This window comes from Amblyomma mixtum, chromosome 7 (genome assembly GCF_055824585.1).
Source record: "Amblyomma mixtum isolate Tamu chromosome 7, ASM5582458v1, whole genome shotgun sequence".
Classification (NCBI taxonomy): domain Eukaryota; kingdom Metazoa; phylum Arthropoda; class Arachnida; order Ixodida; family Ixodidae; genus Amblyomma; species Amblyomma mixtum.
This window is the reverse complement of record NC_143018.1, coordinates 72,298,200-72,313,753: the sequence shown is the minus strand read 5'-3', so window position 1 is coordinate 72,313,753 and position 15,554 is coordinate 72,298,200. Positions and strand designations below refer to the sequence as shown.

The 15,554-nt window shown below is 44.1% G+C and overlaps 1 protein-coding gene across 1 annotated transcript in view; it reads right to left on the bottom strand.

Moving 5' to 3' along the window:
* Window positions 1-793: 793 nt before the first annotated feature.
* Window positions 794-15,554, bottom strand: part of Nca (neurocalcin homolog) — a 125,096-nt gene continuing 110,335 nt past the window's right edge. The window contains exon 4 of the mRNA XM_089552915.1: window positions 794-14,869. Coding sequence (XP_089409041.1) covers window positions 14,672-14,869 — 198 coding nt within the window. The 3' untranslated portion in view covers window positions 794-14,671. The remainder of the gene's footprint in view (window positions 14,870-15,554) is intronic.

The following is a 15,554-nucleotide window of genomic DNA, read 5'->3' as shown; positions in this document are numbered from 1 at the left end:
CGGCCCAATTTCTATGAAGGCAAAATTCTAGAGGCCCGTGTACTGTGCGATGTCAGTGCACGTTAAAGAACCCCAGGTGGTCGAAATTTCCGGAGCCCTTCACTACGGCGTCCCTCATAGCCGCTTTCGGACGTTAAACCCCAATAAACCGAACTAAACCAAGCACTGTTGCGATAAGACAAGCTTTTACAGCTTCGTAAGTACCCGAGGCTCCGGATATGTCTCAGCGAGTTTGAATCAACTGCAAGCAATAATTTTACGCGTCATGCACACTGCAGCATCGAAATTAAAACATGCGAATGCACAACTGCGTGATCCCACATTCCAACATAATGGCGCAATATATAGTGCCTAGAATTTCTAGGCACTATAACCACACGGTATGCAATATGGCAGCGGCCCGGTAAAATGATGTATAAGCTAAAGAAAACAATACAGGTGGCGCCACCATCGGCCATTTCTAAAGTAAACTGCACGCGTCAGTGCAGAATTTTGTGCGCGGATCCCAGACGCTATGCTACACCGCCACTAACTTTCTCTTCTCGGTGTAATCACAAAATTGAATCGTGTGGACAGAAAATTTTTAAATTCAATTTTCTCTATTATAAATCTGACTTTTGTTGCTGGAACATACCCAAACATAAGCACAGCATCAATTTTTATTGAGAAAAGTGGTCCGATGAAGTTGTTCTCAGTGTCCCTCTAAGGAAGCAGCTTCCAACAGGAGTGTTTTACACAGAGCAACGTCATCCGCAACTTACCATGCGAAACAGGCCAAGAATCATGCACCCACTTTGGGAAGAACTGAACTTTATTGGCATTCAATCTACATAGCGCGCGCTCTGAGAATGTACAGTTTTCCTTTGTGTATTTCCATCTCTGAGTACACGTAAGATGCGCAGAGGAGGAATCGTGAAGACAGAAACAAAAGTACAAGAGCTCGCACTCACATACTTCCCACTTGCTCAAGGAAGAAGATAAGAGAGATTCAACACACTTCAACTGACACGCGATACATGCGGGACATCACACAGGACTCGTACTAAAGAGGAGAAAGCAGAACAAAAAGCTGAAGGGCGTCACAAACAATTTGCGGCTCACAAGTCACAAATGACCCATAATCCTTGCTAACGACCAGCAGCACCCTGTTCTGCAGCAGCGTCGCCAAGCAACTAGCACTGCCAGCAGCGAAAGATGTTAAGTGTGTAGAGGGTGCTTTCATTTGCAATTAAGACTACCCTTTTGACACTCTTTGAAGTGCATGACCATTTTGACTCTTCTTAAAGTGTTCGCTACACAGCATTCGGTGTGAACATACACAGCCAGGTGCTATACGGGGAACGTAAGGTAGTTGAAAGAGGATCACCTTCGGTTGATTCGTGGTCGTGCTTGCACAGACACGACACTGTCACTTCCGTCGGTTGCAGCGGAGCTGTCGTTGAGCGTGATGGAGTTCATAGTAGTCTCGCGATGGGTGTTGTGAGGACCGTTAACAATTGGGACACAGTAATCTGGATGTTTGACACCCCGAAATGTCGACATTAAAGCGTAAACAAGTTAACTAAAGAAGCACGCGTGCCATCTTCACATGAAACCCCGCACAAAACATTGGTGATTGTGTTCGCAGAGACAAACCACGCACCAAATTCTTCGACATTCTCATCACACCCTCATTTCTGTCCCACAGAAGGCGTTATAAGCAGGTAGCTTAAGTGGGCAGCATGTCGATTGCATGAGCTCCAGGGAAACTTGATTCACGGAGAAAGCCAGCAATTTTTTTGTTTTTGTACAACAGGCATCCAAAAAGTACATTTTTAATGCTCTCAGTGACATCTCCTTTCCACAGAATTGTTGATGGATGCAACACGAAAAGGTGCACATAGCCAATTTCCCACAATACCAGCAGCGCAACAAAAATCAATCGGAAGTGATGACGTCCAGCCCAATATCCCTGCTTGCTGTCTGCAAGTTTGTCATTGTGCGTACGTGTATGACACAAATTTCTTCTCGTCCAAGACACCCAGTCAGGTGGCAACTGCTTATAAGATATTTTCGCAGTTCAGACTCAAGTCAAACTAAGAATTACCAATAGCACTAACCCTTCCAAACTGAGCAGCTGCTTTGGTTAAAGTAATTACACAGAAACTAATAACTTGAAGCAATTCCACAAGAATGGCAGCTTCCCTCATGCAGTCCTGATAGAGCAGTTACCCATTGCAAGCAGTTATCCCCAATGAAATCTGCACTTAAGACATATGGGGCACCAATAGGGAATACCACGCGGCTTATGCTAACATTTCTTCACAGTACATTGTCCGGAAGGGCTACTCCAGATGAAAGGGAAAGACTTGAGCACAAACGACTCCGCTGGCCCCATGACATATTATATATAGGTTGAGAAGAGCTACTCAAATGGTAGGTCTAACGATAACCTCTCCTGTGAAGACTATAGCAAAGAGGGAAGGCTTGTTATCAGCAGAGGAACACGAAGGAAACGCTAGAGCTAGCGTCTAGGAAGCCTGCAAGCCTCCCAGAAAGTAGTTTTCCAATCCCTTTTAAGTCTAGTTCTTGATGTGCCCTGGAAGTCACTTTCCAGGAACACTCCAAGCGCGAGGAAACGTACCTCCACTCGCAGAGCAAGGATGGAACAGATTCATCATTACTGCTGCCATCTGGCTCCCAAGGAACAAAATAGAACTTGGCACCTCTGCACCACTGAAAGCGGTCAGTTAAAGACAATAGTAGATAAACCTAACATGTGGAGGAACTGTGAACCAAGAGCACGGCTGGACATGCTTCATTTTCGCTTGCTTTATCAATTCAGCCCCTTCGAAAAGTACGTATTCTTCTGAGTTGGTGACATTTGCGACGCCGGTAATGCCCTGGAAGATAGGAGACAGTTTTTCGGCAGGTTGCAAGTCTCCAAAGTCTATTTCGGATGGCGATAGAAGCACTTCTTTCTCAAGAAAGTTTCTGCACAGTTCCATCCTCAAATACCGCTGCTCGTGACACGCTGGAGATGTGTCTGCTTCCTTCTCCATCTTTCATCACATGTTCGTGCTCCTACAAAAGCTAACGGGCTGTACGAAGAGCCAGACTTTGTTAGATGAACATTCTGCTATGCAGCGCACTGGAAGATCAATGCAGCTACCGCCGTTGCAACCTTCCTGTTCTGCTAAAACGGTACAAAAAACTTGTTTTGCTAAAACGAAGCGAGTAGATATGCAGTGCTACCTTTTATGTATGCCTACAGATTTAGAGAAACGTTCCACACTAGCACCAGAATAATTGAAACTACTAGTTATGTGACAAGAGCATTAAAATCTGCTTCCAATTCGGTGCCAGGTGAACTCTGCACAATAACACCGCCGTGCACCAAACCAGAGCCCAAGTTTCTGCATGCACATGGCTCAATCATGTGGAGCACCATAAAATGTTCGAAATACCATTTTTCATGACTAGTAATATATAGCGGAAATTTTATTTCGTTATAGCATGCTGTCAGTATAGCAATGTTATAATGCCTCATTTTACAGCTATTGCTCACCAAATGCCTAGCTTTGTAACTAGACATTTACCTATAAGTACCTAATTAATGTCTAGCTTAATGTATTAATAAACAGTTAATGTAACTATCAATTTATCGCAGCACAATATGATTAGGGCTTTTTTTTAGTACAGCGACGGTGCTTTTGGACTGAGCTCTCAAGAAGGGAGGAAGCAAACTGAATGCATTGCTAATTGCCAAGTTCGAGATTACAAAAGAAGTGAATCAAAACGAAACTTCTCAGACTTTTTAGCCAAACAAAATGTGAAGGCTAAAACTCTTGAATAAGCAGATGCCAGCACCAGTTTTGTGGGCTGGTGCAAGCAGGGAACAAAATTAAAGACTATAAGCCATTGCAGAAACAAATGTAGGAAGAGAGAGACAGTTATGCCAAAGCACACAAGGTCAACACCAACTTATGGACAAACAAATTTTAAGTCGAACGGTCAAACAAGGTGATATGATAAGAAATTTTTTCACCTTTCATACCGAACATTTCTTTGCTCTGAAAACAGTCACACCTGGCGCTCACAACACAAACATGCGAGCCTGTCAAAAGATGCTAAATTCAAGCAAAATCTTTTCCAACTAAGCACATTTTCTAGACTCCTAATAGGAGATAATTTCCAGGCTAAATGCGTGCAAAGGGATCTTTAAGCACCATGAGCTCACGGTAAAAATGCTGGAAAAGTTTGAGAGACAAGCACAAAAGAACTAAACGACTGGATGCATGACGCGAGGCATTAGCACGCTGCAGTCTAATACCGTTAAGTCCACTAGTTCTCTCGAGACAGAAAAAAAAAAGGAAAACATAACAGTGTTACAGCGTCCAATTACCAAGCAAAGGACAGCCTTTCGCTTTTGTACGACTCCCTCCATCAAAGCTGTGCACTGGCAAACAGTGTCTACTAGTACCTCTCCTATCTCTTTCAGCACATTCACTCAGATGACACGGATTGCTGTACAAAGGTGCTTGAAGAAATTCGTTCTTCACAAAAAATGCAAGTAATGCTGTATGGCTATTAACGCACAAAAAAAACAGCGCAACACCATTGATCCCCTGCTTGTCCTTTATACTCCAGACTTCACAGCGAACAAACGTTAAATAAATAATCATGCCTGGTTCTGCAAGAAAGGAATTTGAGGTTGTAAGTAAATCTACATAAGCACAGTGCCAGTTAAAAAGAACCAGCAATCGCTTACTGTTTTTTTTTGAGACAACCACCATCAGCATAAATGCCATTAATGCACCTAACTGCACCGACTCTCCAAAACAAAAGCATCACTAAAAGCGAAACGGAGCCGAGTGCGAAATAAATGGAACATCGTAAGAAATGAGGGTTGCATAAACATCGTTTTCATACCGTTTTATGTCTAGCAAAAATCCGGGACAAGCCACAAATGTGACTTTTCCCAACACATACAGCGCTCATGTGAGAAAAGTAGCAGAGTCACAATGGATGTACAATCAGCATACCAGTATCATTTTGCAATAAATAACACAGAAGCGCATAACCGTTGCACTTTTTTTTCCTTGTGCAAATGTGGCCATCATCACTGCAGAGAAATGCTTGGAGTATGCACACACTCACACGCACGTACATGTGAAGACGCCCTGCTGCACGTTTACAAATTCAAGGGAATATAGCGAGGCGACAAGTACGAAAGAAGAAACAATGTAGCAGCATATTCCGGCGCTGACGACATGCAACAAAAGCGTACGAGGCAGGCTGTACAATAAGTGCCATGTGCATATCACTTGTTTTCCACAAATACTCTTGACAGGTACGTGTTAACTATCATCATGTAGCATTTCTAAGGCTTCACATGGATGCACAGTTCTGACAGCTTTTAGAGTATCTCTCCTTAAGACGCGGGTACTTGAGTTTCAAATGATGCAGAAGAGTGCACAAACAACAACTTCACAAAAGCCATCAGTAAGACATTTGCTTAAGATGGCAAATTCCATAAAAGACATTTATGCAAAGCTTTCCGATTGGTAATGCTGTTGCTTCACAAGGGGTGCCGCACTAGTTAGTTGTGTTCCCCCCAAACATCACCTCTGACCACAACAGTGTGGTAAAATAGTTCCCAGAAAGTGCTAAAGAAGCCAGACTCAAACCTGTAAGAGGCCTACAAGGGATACATGTCATGTGATTCAGTTCTCAGATCTATAAAACAAATATTTTTTCACAGAGGCGCTTTACTAACATCAAAAGAGGTCGTTAACAAACAAATTTCGCTCGTGAATGTCTACATGAAAAGCTTGAATTAGTCTTACAAATTGCAAAGATGACTTGAAGTGAATGCGTCACATAAACCTAATGCCATGACGTACAGTCGTGAGCAGTGTAAGAGGGAACAAAATTTTAGCATTCATTTACTGGTTGGTTTTGGTTTATGGGGTTTAACGTCCCAAAGCGACTAAGGCCATGAGAGACGCCGTAGTGGAGGGCTCCGGAAATTTCGACCACCTGGGGTTCTTTAACGTGCACTGAAATCGCACAGTACACGGGCCTCTAGAATTTCTCCTCCAAAGAAATTCAACCGCCACGGCATTCATTTACTGATTACTCTATAATTATGCATCACAAGCACAGTTTTTTCTATTTTCTAACTAGGTTTCCTCTTGGCATCGAATATCCAAAAGTCGTTCACAAATTTAGTGGAGAAATAACCAGAAAATTCACAATTTTGTGCAAAGGGTTTGTTCCCCCTAATATTGCTTATGATTACCTGCCCCCACTTTCTGATTATGTTCTGCGTGTCATAAAACTATGGCACACAGAATAGCAACATCAAAGAATACAGCTAAACGTGAAGCACATGCGAAATTATGCAACAGGGACATGTGCACATACAAAGGAACAGTTGACAGCACTGAAAACAATGAAAGCGGAAAACATTTCCATTACAGAAAGCACCAAGCTCCAGGTGTATGCATGACAGAGGCTAAGGATTTAAAAAGGAGCTTTACTTGTCCTTAATAGAACACGTTAATATTCCTCACAAGTTTTGCCGAAAAGATTACTTGTGCATGCTCTATCCTTCATCAGTTAGCGCAGTTTTTTCCCTCTGAGGATGCCTAGGCCACTTTACGAAGTTCAGCTAGCCGTTTCGGTGAAATGGATAACGCCAGGAGAACCTACACCCACACTACGACACTAGGGAAGATACCAACGAGTCAAAATTAAAGCAGCGGCAAGGATCGTGTTAGGCCTAGGTGCTACGCTCAAAATTTAGGTTGTTTCAATGTCTATGGATTTGATGAATTTGACAAATGCACCGGCCACTGACCGTACATATATTAAGTAAGACAACAAGCGAAAGAATACCCACACATGTTCCTAGGCACTGAGGATCACAAAAAGTGTGATGTGCAATGGAATACGATTTGGGATCCCAAGCAGACAGATTCAAACTCACCGAATTGTGCTAAAAACGGAACGACACAAGTGAAGCCGGTGGAGGACTCTGGCATCACTGCGTTTCGACCAGATGTTGAATTAGTAAAATGCGATGCTGCTTTAAATCGAGCAAGGCAGCTGTGCCATCCTTCCAACAGAGCCAACGCATACGCGCATGCTAAAAAATGAAAAAAGAAAAATGCAAAGGCCAACACTGATTGATCAGACATCTCTAAATGGGGCCACCAATAAAATATCCATCATTGGTCACAAGTCCACCGACAGTAGCAATCACTAGTGTACAACACTACAAAGTCGGCAGCAAGCAGAAAGAGCACAGTAACGGGCAGAGCACCATCCCTCTTTTTCCTCTGCAAAGTTTCTAAACCACCGCAGCAGATATTCACCAACACTATTTGGAGCATAAAAATGCATGCTTATGGCAGCCAAAGAACCAAATAATGAGAACATTCTGACATGAGTACAGTTTATACAGAAACCTTTTCTAAGATGCTTTTGTGGCCAGAAATGGCAAACGCGCAGCTTACAATGTCACTGCTAAACCTACCTCAACATTCAAAGACTCGGCCTCCAGATGAACATATAAAGTGGTGATGGAAACTGAAAAGCTCACAAGTGTTTGTTCACTTTGTTATACGCGGCCATCAAAAAGTCTGAGCAAAGGGTGAAACGAAAGAAAGGATCATCACAGCACGCCGAACCATCAACTCACCAATAAGCTGACTGCAATACAGGAGGTATTGTGCCAAACCTACACCTGACGCGATCAGCAAAGATCACTGACACATGAACTCTTACTTTTCGAACTCTATGTGTGTTCAATGTAGATCACCACAACCAACCAGTCCATAGCTAGTTAAGGGAGCCAAGCAATGCCTGTAATGCCAATGTATATAAAAAACCGTACAGGAAAACAAAAGCACAAGTTCGCTACAAGGCTTAAGGCCTTCAACTTACACTAACCACAGGCTGCAAGAACTCCTCAAAGGACTTCCTGAGCTTAAAATCGGGAGTCTGCTCAATATGTCTGCTGGATGAAAAATGTACCTACATAGCCTCACATGAAAGGGCCTACCTTAGAAGAAACATGTAATTCGGTACCATGCTAGTTCCATCTAAACACCCAAAAACACAAAAACGCAAGTCATGCACAACCACATGCTGCACATGGTGGCGTTTTGCTGAGACACAGATGATGCTCGTAATAGTACTGACCATTCGATTCGCGTTTTATACCTTGTGTGATTTGCAAGAAGCAATAATAAGGTAAGGGAAGCGGGGCTTCACACCGTTCATACTGCATACAAGACTCTTGCAAAGCAATGCCTCGTTCAGCATCTTCCACGTCTCAGCAAAATCGCACACCGTGGGAGCTGTATATAGCAAAGGAAGACCCAACCTAAGACCTTTATCTACCCACCTAGCGATAGTAAAATGACAAGATATTTTTTTGTTTTATTCTCACTTTCCGATGGGCACTTGGTACGATGCCCTGGACGACGCCGAGCGATACGGAGAAGTGGCTCACGGAAACCAGGCTAAATGTCCGGAGAGACGTGCCTGTGTCTCCCTCCTTTTTACCCCTCTTCCCAGCGCTTCCGAGATGCTAGATGGACGCGGTCACCACAACGGGTGGGGTGCATAAAACAGGTGGTGCACATTAGACAGCGGCCTTTTCTCTCATCACTTTCAAATGGCCTCTCCACGTACGATTGTACTGAGAGTGGGAACGGCATCTGATAGTTTGACGCCAGCCAAATGGCGTCTCGTCCTAGGGTCACAATCCTTTCTGCACAGCATCAGCCTCTACCCAATGCATAACATTACATGAACGCTCTCACAGTCAGTTTCACAGTTAAGTTTATCTCCTCAACTAAAATTAAACACTTAAAACAGCTAACCTCAGTACCCTCCTCCAGAAATCAAACACCATATGTATATACTTGACCAAGATGCAGCTCAATGCAACTTTAATGGCCAATTTCACAAAGCGCATTAGAGTTAAACATGACACCCTTTCATAGAATCCTTTGCAGACACAAATCACAATGCTGTTCCAGACTGCTCAAAGGGAAATAGCACACAAAAGCCCTGCCCCTATAAAACTTCACAGATAGAGCAAAAGGCCAAAAAGTAATTTTCACTCTTGAGAATACTCCTGAAATCTCAAGTGGATTTGGCAACATATGTAGTCATTAGAGGAAAAACACTGGCAAACACAGTGATCTCAAATCTTTTCTTCATTGCTTCAGTCAATACAGCAATATCGCATTACGTTGAAAGATATGCACATGCATTTCTTGTCCGGTATATCACTGAAGGTTAAGAACGTACCAGCACTGTGTTGAGTCCTGTCGGCCATCAACTGCTGATGTGTGTCACATGCTTGAGCAGCTAGCCCTTGGCAGCAGCAGTAAGGGAATACCAAAACTTTCCATTATAGCAGCGCTTAAGGAGCAGTTCACAAAGTCACATCCACGAGGAAAAAGTTCAAGTCCACAACTGCCCCATCAAAAATTACTGTCCCAGAAAAATTTAAAAGAAGCAAGCAGACCACAGTATGAGTGAACAGGAAAGAGAAACCGAGCACTGAGCTATAAACATAACGCAGTGATGCACTCAATGTGAAGCCAGGAAGACAGCAGGAAATACTGTTAATTGGCTTTAGCCTTCACTGACACAGATAGAAGAAACAGGTATGCCCTGTGTCACACCACGCAAAGGCTGTTGTCAAAGCAGTATATTGTCACCATTTGTTAATGCTTTCACACATACAGAGTCGATGCAACTTGTGCTCTAGCCCTCAATGACAGAAATACAAGGCTGCACCTTTGGAACTATTCAAATAAGCTTTGAAACATACCACAGGGTTTTGACAAAGTCTATGTTCTCAACTGCCTGGCACACATCTCCTTTAAAGCTGCTCAAAGGAACAACAAAAATAACCCTGCTGCTCCTCAAAATTTTATCACCAAAGTTTGGCCTGCACAGCTTTACTTATAGAAGTTCATTCACGTCACAATAAAATCTGCTCGTGTTATCAAAACAAGCATGTACAACCTTGTCAGAGCGGATTAAACCATGAACGAACCAATGCCATGCACATCTTAACCATCACATCCACGTACCTTTAGACAACAGAGTATCACATGCTTTCATCAAGAAAAGTTTCACTTTTTCTTCTTTTTCATTTTTGCGTCAACAATGGCATGATAGCAGGAATGTCCAAAGCAGCAGTGCACATAATGTGAGGCAGGATATGTCACGAGTCACTTACCAGTCAAACAATTCATTGCAACAATCAAGAAATAAGGAAGGGGGGACGTTAACCAGTAAGGAAGGGGCCGATATTGTATGGATAATTCAAACATAAAGCAGTGTGTGTTTTCCAAAAGCAATCCAACACAAAACAACTGAAAAGTTTAAAACACACAGAGGTAACAATGCGATGGATTCCAATATCAGGGGAAAAAAGAAGCAACAATCGATGACAGTCCTCAAACCTCACAACAGACGTCCATCGAAGTGATGAATGCAAAGCCTTCTAAGTGATTCAGTACACAGCATGTACAGCAAAAACAGTGCAACAGCTTGAGTATGAAAACACGTCTCCAGTGGTGGGGGGGGGCATACTAGTATAAGAAACACCAGAGCAACACAATCAGGGTGATAAGATGTTGAAAAAGTTGGTGACATAACAGCGAGGAAAACATTAAAACGGAAAGCACCAGCATTCAGCAGGGATTTAAGCTGCAAGGCTCCTTCCACAAAGGTTACTACTTGTGAGATTCGACTTACGTACGTATCGCAAGAGGATAAATGAAGTCATTCGAAGTAGTTACACCAAATAACCTGACACACAGGATACACAAAGTGTTCAATGTACACAATAAGATAGCAGGGCACAATAAGTGCATGTTTAGTTAAAAGGCTGCAAAGGGCAACCACAAGCAAGCAGCGACAGAGTGTCTTGAAAACATGGAGCATGAATGACTCATCACATAGCAAGTGTCGCACGTCTCAATGCTGCAAAGCAGGTTTCCGGAAAAGCTCAAAAAAAGGAAAACTCGCAAAGGGAAATTGCTGGTAACCACACAAACCACGGTGGAAAAGACCCCTCATGACTGCACGTGCAGCATAACAGCAAGACCTCATGACATGCGAGTCTGCGAGTACAAAGGCACATTACAATTCGCACTTTTGGACAAGTAATTTTTTTTCTCGCAAACAGTAACGCAGCACAACTGCGGCAGAATACAAGAAGACTAGGCGATCAAAATCTCCTTTTTGTGCAGTTTCAACTCTTTACATTTTCATATTTGCAGGCTACAAGGAAAAAAAAATACGTATGACAGGACACTCACAGACCTCTTGTTTCACGTGAGGCTGCCATACTTTTTTGTTGTGTTGCACCATCCGATCCCCATCATGACACCTTGAGCAATGCCTGGCACCAATTTTCATCCTTCCCTTTCCACTCTCCCCTTCCCTCCACGTGCCCCATTATATTAACAACATGCTGTTTGAAACCGAGCCAGCACAATGGACATCAGGATTCACAGTTCCGCACGCCGACATCCCCGTTACCACGCGTTTTTACAAAGGCTTCTGACGGCCATGAGAAAGACAGCACTGACATGCCGAGCCAACGGGAAAGGCGCCATCGGCGCAATGACCTTGAGGTTCGACCTTGAATAACCTTGAGGTTCGTCTCCTCAGCCACAGCTTCCCGACAGACCTTGCAAAAAAAAAGCACCATTTGCCGGTAAAGCCACCAAGCATCAAGTCCGCAAGCGTTCAGTTTTCACTGGGGAAGCCAGAAAAAAAGGAGAGGGCTAAAAAAAAAAAATGCTTTTGCAGGTCAGAATAAAAGGCCGCGAAGCCGTCACAAGAAACAGCACAATCCCGAGGCACCTCAAAACATCTCAAGTTTGACGGCAGGGCAAAACCTCGCCGATTAACTCGTCCGACGATGTGAATACTGAAACAGACAAGCAAAAACGCTGGGTGGCCTCTCGTGTGACATTGCAGACACAACGGATGCTCAAAACGCGCCATGAATGCCAAAGCAGAGCCGTCAAAGTTTTTTCCTCAATCCTGACATAACGAACCTAAAAGCATGCAGCCAAAGCATATCCTTCCTAGTGCTCCCTCAGCATGACATGAAAATTGAGACATGCAAAGAAGAAAAAAAAGAGAGATATCCCACCCTACATGAGGCATCCAATGATACGTACTTTCTCTGGCATAACTGTTAAGAGGCCTGAAAGAATAAATTTCGAAGCAGAAATAGCCTGAACTGAGGTCACGCTACAACAGCACGACCTTGTGTCCTGTAAACTGTGAAGCACTGCCAGATAAAATCTGTATCTGTGCACAACGCTGTGCTTTCACTCGCAAAACACCCAAACAAATTGAGCTAGACAGATCGCATCCACGAAATAATCTTGTGCACCTGGCAGATAAAAACAAAAAATTACACACGGATATTTTAAAAAAGATATGCTTTCTCAAGTTCACGTTGCAATTAGACCATGCACTGTGTGTAACGGCGACAAACAAATCAAATGCGCAGCCTACAATACCTTGATAACCATGTTTTCCATCAGTAAGTATGCACAGAACCAATCCAAAATGCATTGGCAATGTGGCAGCCAGGCTACATAACCACACAGGATTCTGAACTAATGAAGGTAATCCAAATGTCACCAAGTAGATTACCTGCCCCTACAAGCCACGCTGCTTTATCCAGTTCTTGATGTTCAGCTGTGCAGCAGAAGAATACAACCCTTCAATGATGCTACGAGACTTTCATAAGCTTTGCATTTTAAAGCGAACACTCCACCCTCGAAGTTGTCATTTTTGTTTTGTTAAGACGAAAACATTTAAGCACTCAAACTCTCAGCCATGACTCTGTCCGTCCGTTACATCTGAAGTGAAAGTCGTAATTAGTCATTACTAGTCACAAGTCATCACTAACTGGTCATTAACAAGTCATCACTGATTAGTCAGGACTAGTTAGTCATTAATGGTTAGCCATGACTGGTTAGTTATTAATTATTCGTCATGACTAACTAGTCATTAACCAGTCATGACTGGTTAATGAGTCATGATTAGTTAATGACTGGTTAGCTGTAACTAGTTAGTTGTTAACCAGTCATGACTAGTCATTAAACAATCACCATTAGCTAGTCAATAGCCAATCATGACTAGTTAGTGATGGGTCATGACAAACAGTCATGACCCATGACTTGGCTAGTCATGACTAGCCGATCCAAGTCGCCCCATAGCCACCTCGTGTGTGCCTATGGCCGTGCAGCCAAAGTTGCATGAAAAGGCTTTCGCCTCACGCACTTTAAATCGTCAAACAAAGTGGCCGCTGAATTTTTGCTTTCCCCGATTCCCAAAGTGCCGTGTTTATGCAACATGTGGCGAAACTACACACAAGCAGCACGGAAGATGGAGAATTCCCCCGTCCAATGAAAATGGGTCCACAGCACAAGCACGGGTTCTGCAGCGAAGTGATCAAAGCTGGTGTGCAAGTGGAGACTGTGCAAGTACAGAGCAGAACTGCCCATTCCGACTAAACAGTGTAATGATGGCCTTTTCACAGGAACATAAAAATTCTCGACTTTTCGACTCCTTGATTCCTGCTACTGCAAAAGAAAGCTTCCCTGCACGCTTTCACTGTCAACCAAAAAATGACAATGACAGTGCTGAAGAGCACAAACGAAACTAGCAACTAGCAAAAGCAGACCACCCGCCTAAAGAAAGCTGTCAACCCTGTGCCCCTCTGCAGCCTTGAAGTGTGAGAGAGTGCCATAGCGAGATATGACAACGCCTACGCTGCTGTTACGTGACCTACGAGGCAAAGCAAAGAAAGACAATCACAGAGAGCACAATGCATGGCAACAACAGGTGCTTCACTGCCAAAGTTGCCAGACAACAGAAACAGCGGAACATTTTGTTCTGCCACTCAAGCACATTATGCGAGGACACAAAACGCTGCAGTTAAAAGCCACAGTACACTCCTGGCCCTGATACTGCTCACCAACAATCCTTTCCTGGGCCTCTGGTGATCAGTGACACTCGAGTTTTTCATCGTAGCAAAGTAGAAGCCAGTGACAATGATGACACGCAACATCATCAGTCTCTTCCACTAGCATGCACCGACTGAATTCAACCCAACTAGTTATTTGCACTTTGCTCTTCTACTATTCCATTGACCATCATACACCTCGCTTGTCAAGCAGGCCAGTGGGCGCCGGCACACAGCAGCCACCTGATACACCTGTGCACAGTAGGCTCTCGCTCACAGGCCTCAAAAACCAGTGCAGGTCCAGTGCACGGCAGTCACTGGCCCTTTTTTCACGATGAAGGTAGTGCGGGCAAGTATGAGAGCAGAGTGCAACCGCGCCACAGCACTGCACTCATGTGACAACACCAGCACGGAAATGGTTTGCAACCAGTGCTACCAGTGCGCGCCAGATTTGAAAAAGCATGGTGTGACAAAACCGAACGCTTCGCAGCGTTGGGTTCAGAAAGAGCGAGAGAGAAAAAAGAAAGGAAACGAAAGCAGTAAGGAGGAGGGCTTCCCCAGTGAACGAAAGGAAAGAGGAGCTGTGCCTGGCCCTTGCAGATCCGACGGGAGGTAGCAGCTGATGCACCGGGATGGTGGGGGCGGTAGTGGCGGCAATCAGTGGGAGGACTGGGGGTCGCACTGGAGTAGCCGCACAATCGAGGGGTCACTCTTGGCGCCCTCTATAAACTCCTCCAAAGAGAGTTTGCCGTCCATGTTCTTGTCCATCTGGCGGAAGATCTTGTCGGTGCGCTTCTCAGGCGTCGACTCATCTTCAGGCATCTTCATCACAGACCCCACCATCTTGTAAATGGCCTGCGAGCGTGAGGTTGAAAGGGAACCCTGGTGAACCTGGCCAGCCGAACCCACAGACCCCAAGCCAAAACAAGGGCATGCAAAAGAGGTCGCCATTATGAACCAACCACATGCTGGAATGGCTGATCAAAGGCTGAACAGCGGCAAACTGAACAGTATCATATGCCAGGAAAGGCCCAGCGTGCACCGAAACACTCCGGATGCTGTTAGTCATGCAGCGCAGTGCACCAGTCCTTCCCTGTGACCACGCTCCTATCAGAACTCCACATACTTCAAACGAATTTCCAGTCCCTAATGAATACTGAATTCCTACCCAAACGTAAGTTTGTTACGTGATTTTAATATCAACTTCAAGTTATTTGTTTCCTTATGCCACGCAAGTCGATGTACCACTGCCTTATTTAAAGCACTGTCTTTTTCTCATGATTATTTTTTAATTGTTTGTACCGTATTTTCAATGCAAGAGGCAGATAGTCCAACACTACAGAGTAACATTGACGCCACATTAAACGAGCGTGCGGTTATCATTTACTTACTCACCTCTCATTTACATTGAAATCATTATAACACACCATAAAAAACCAATTCATTACAAGACTGCGCAGAAATGTACGGCTAATGGCGAATGCATCAGCTCCTTTCCCAAACGAACCCGCCACCAGCAAACGCGGCCATAGCTTTGCAC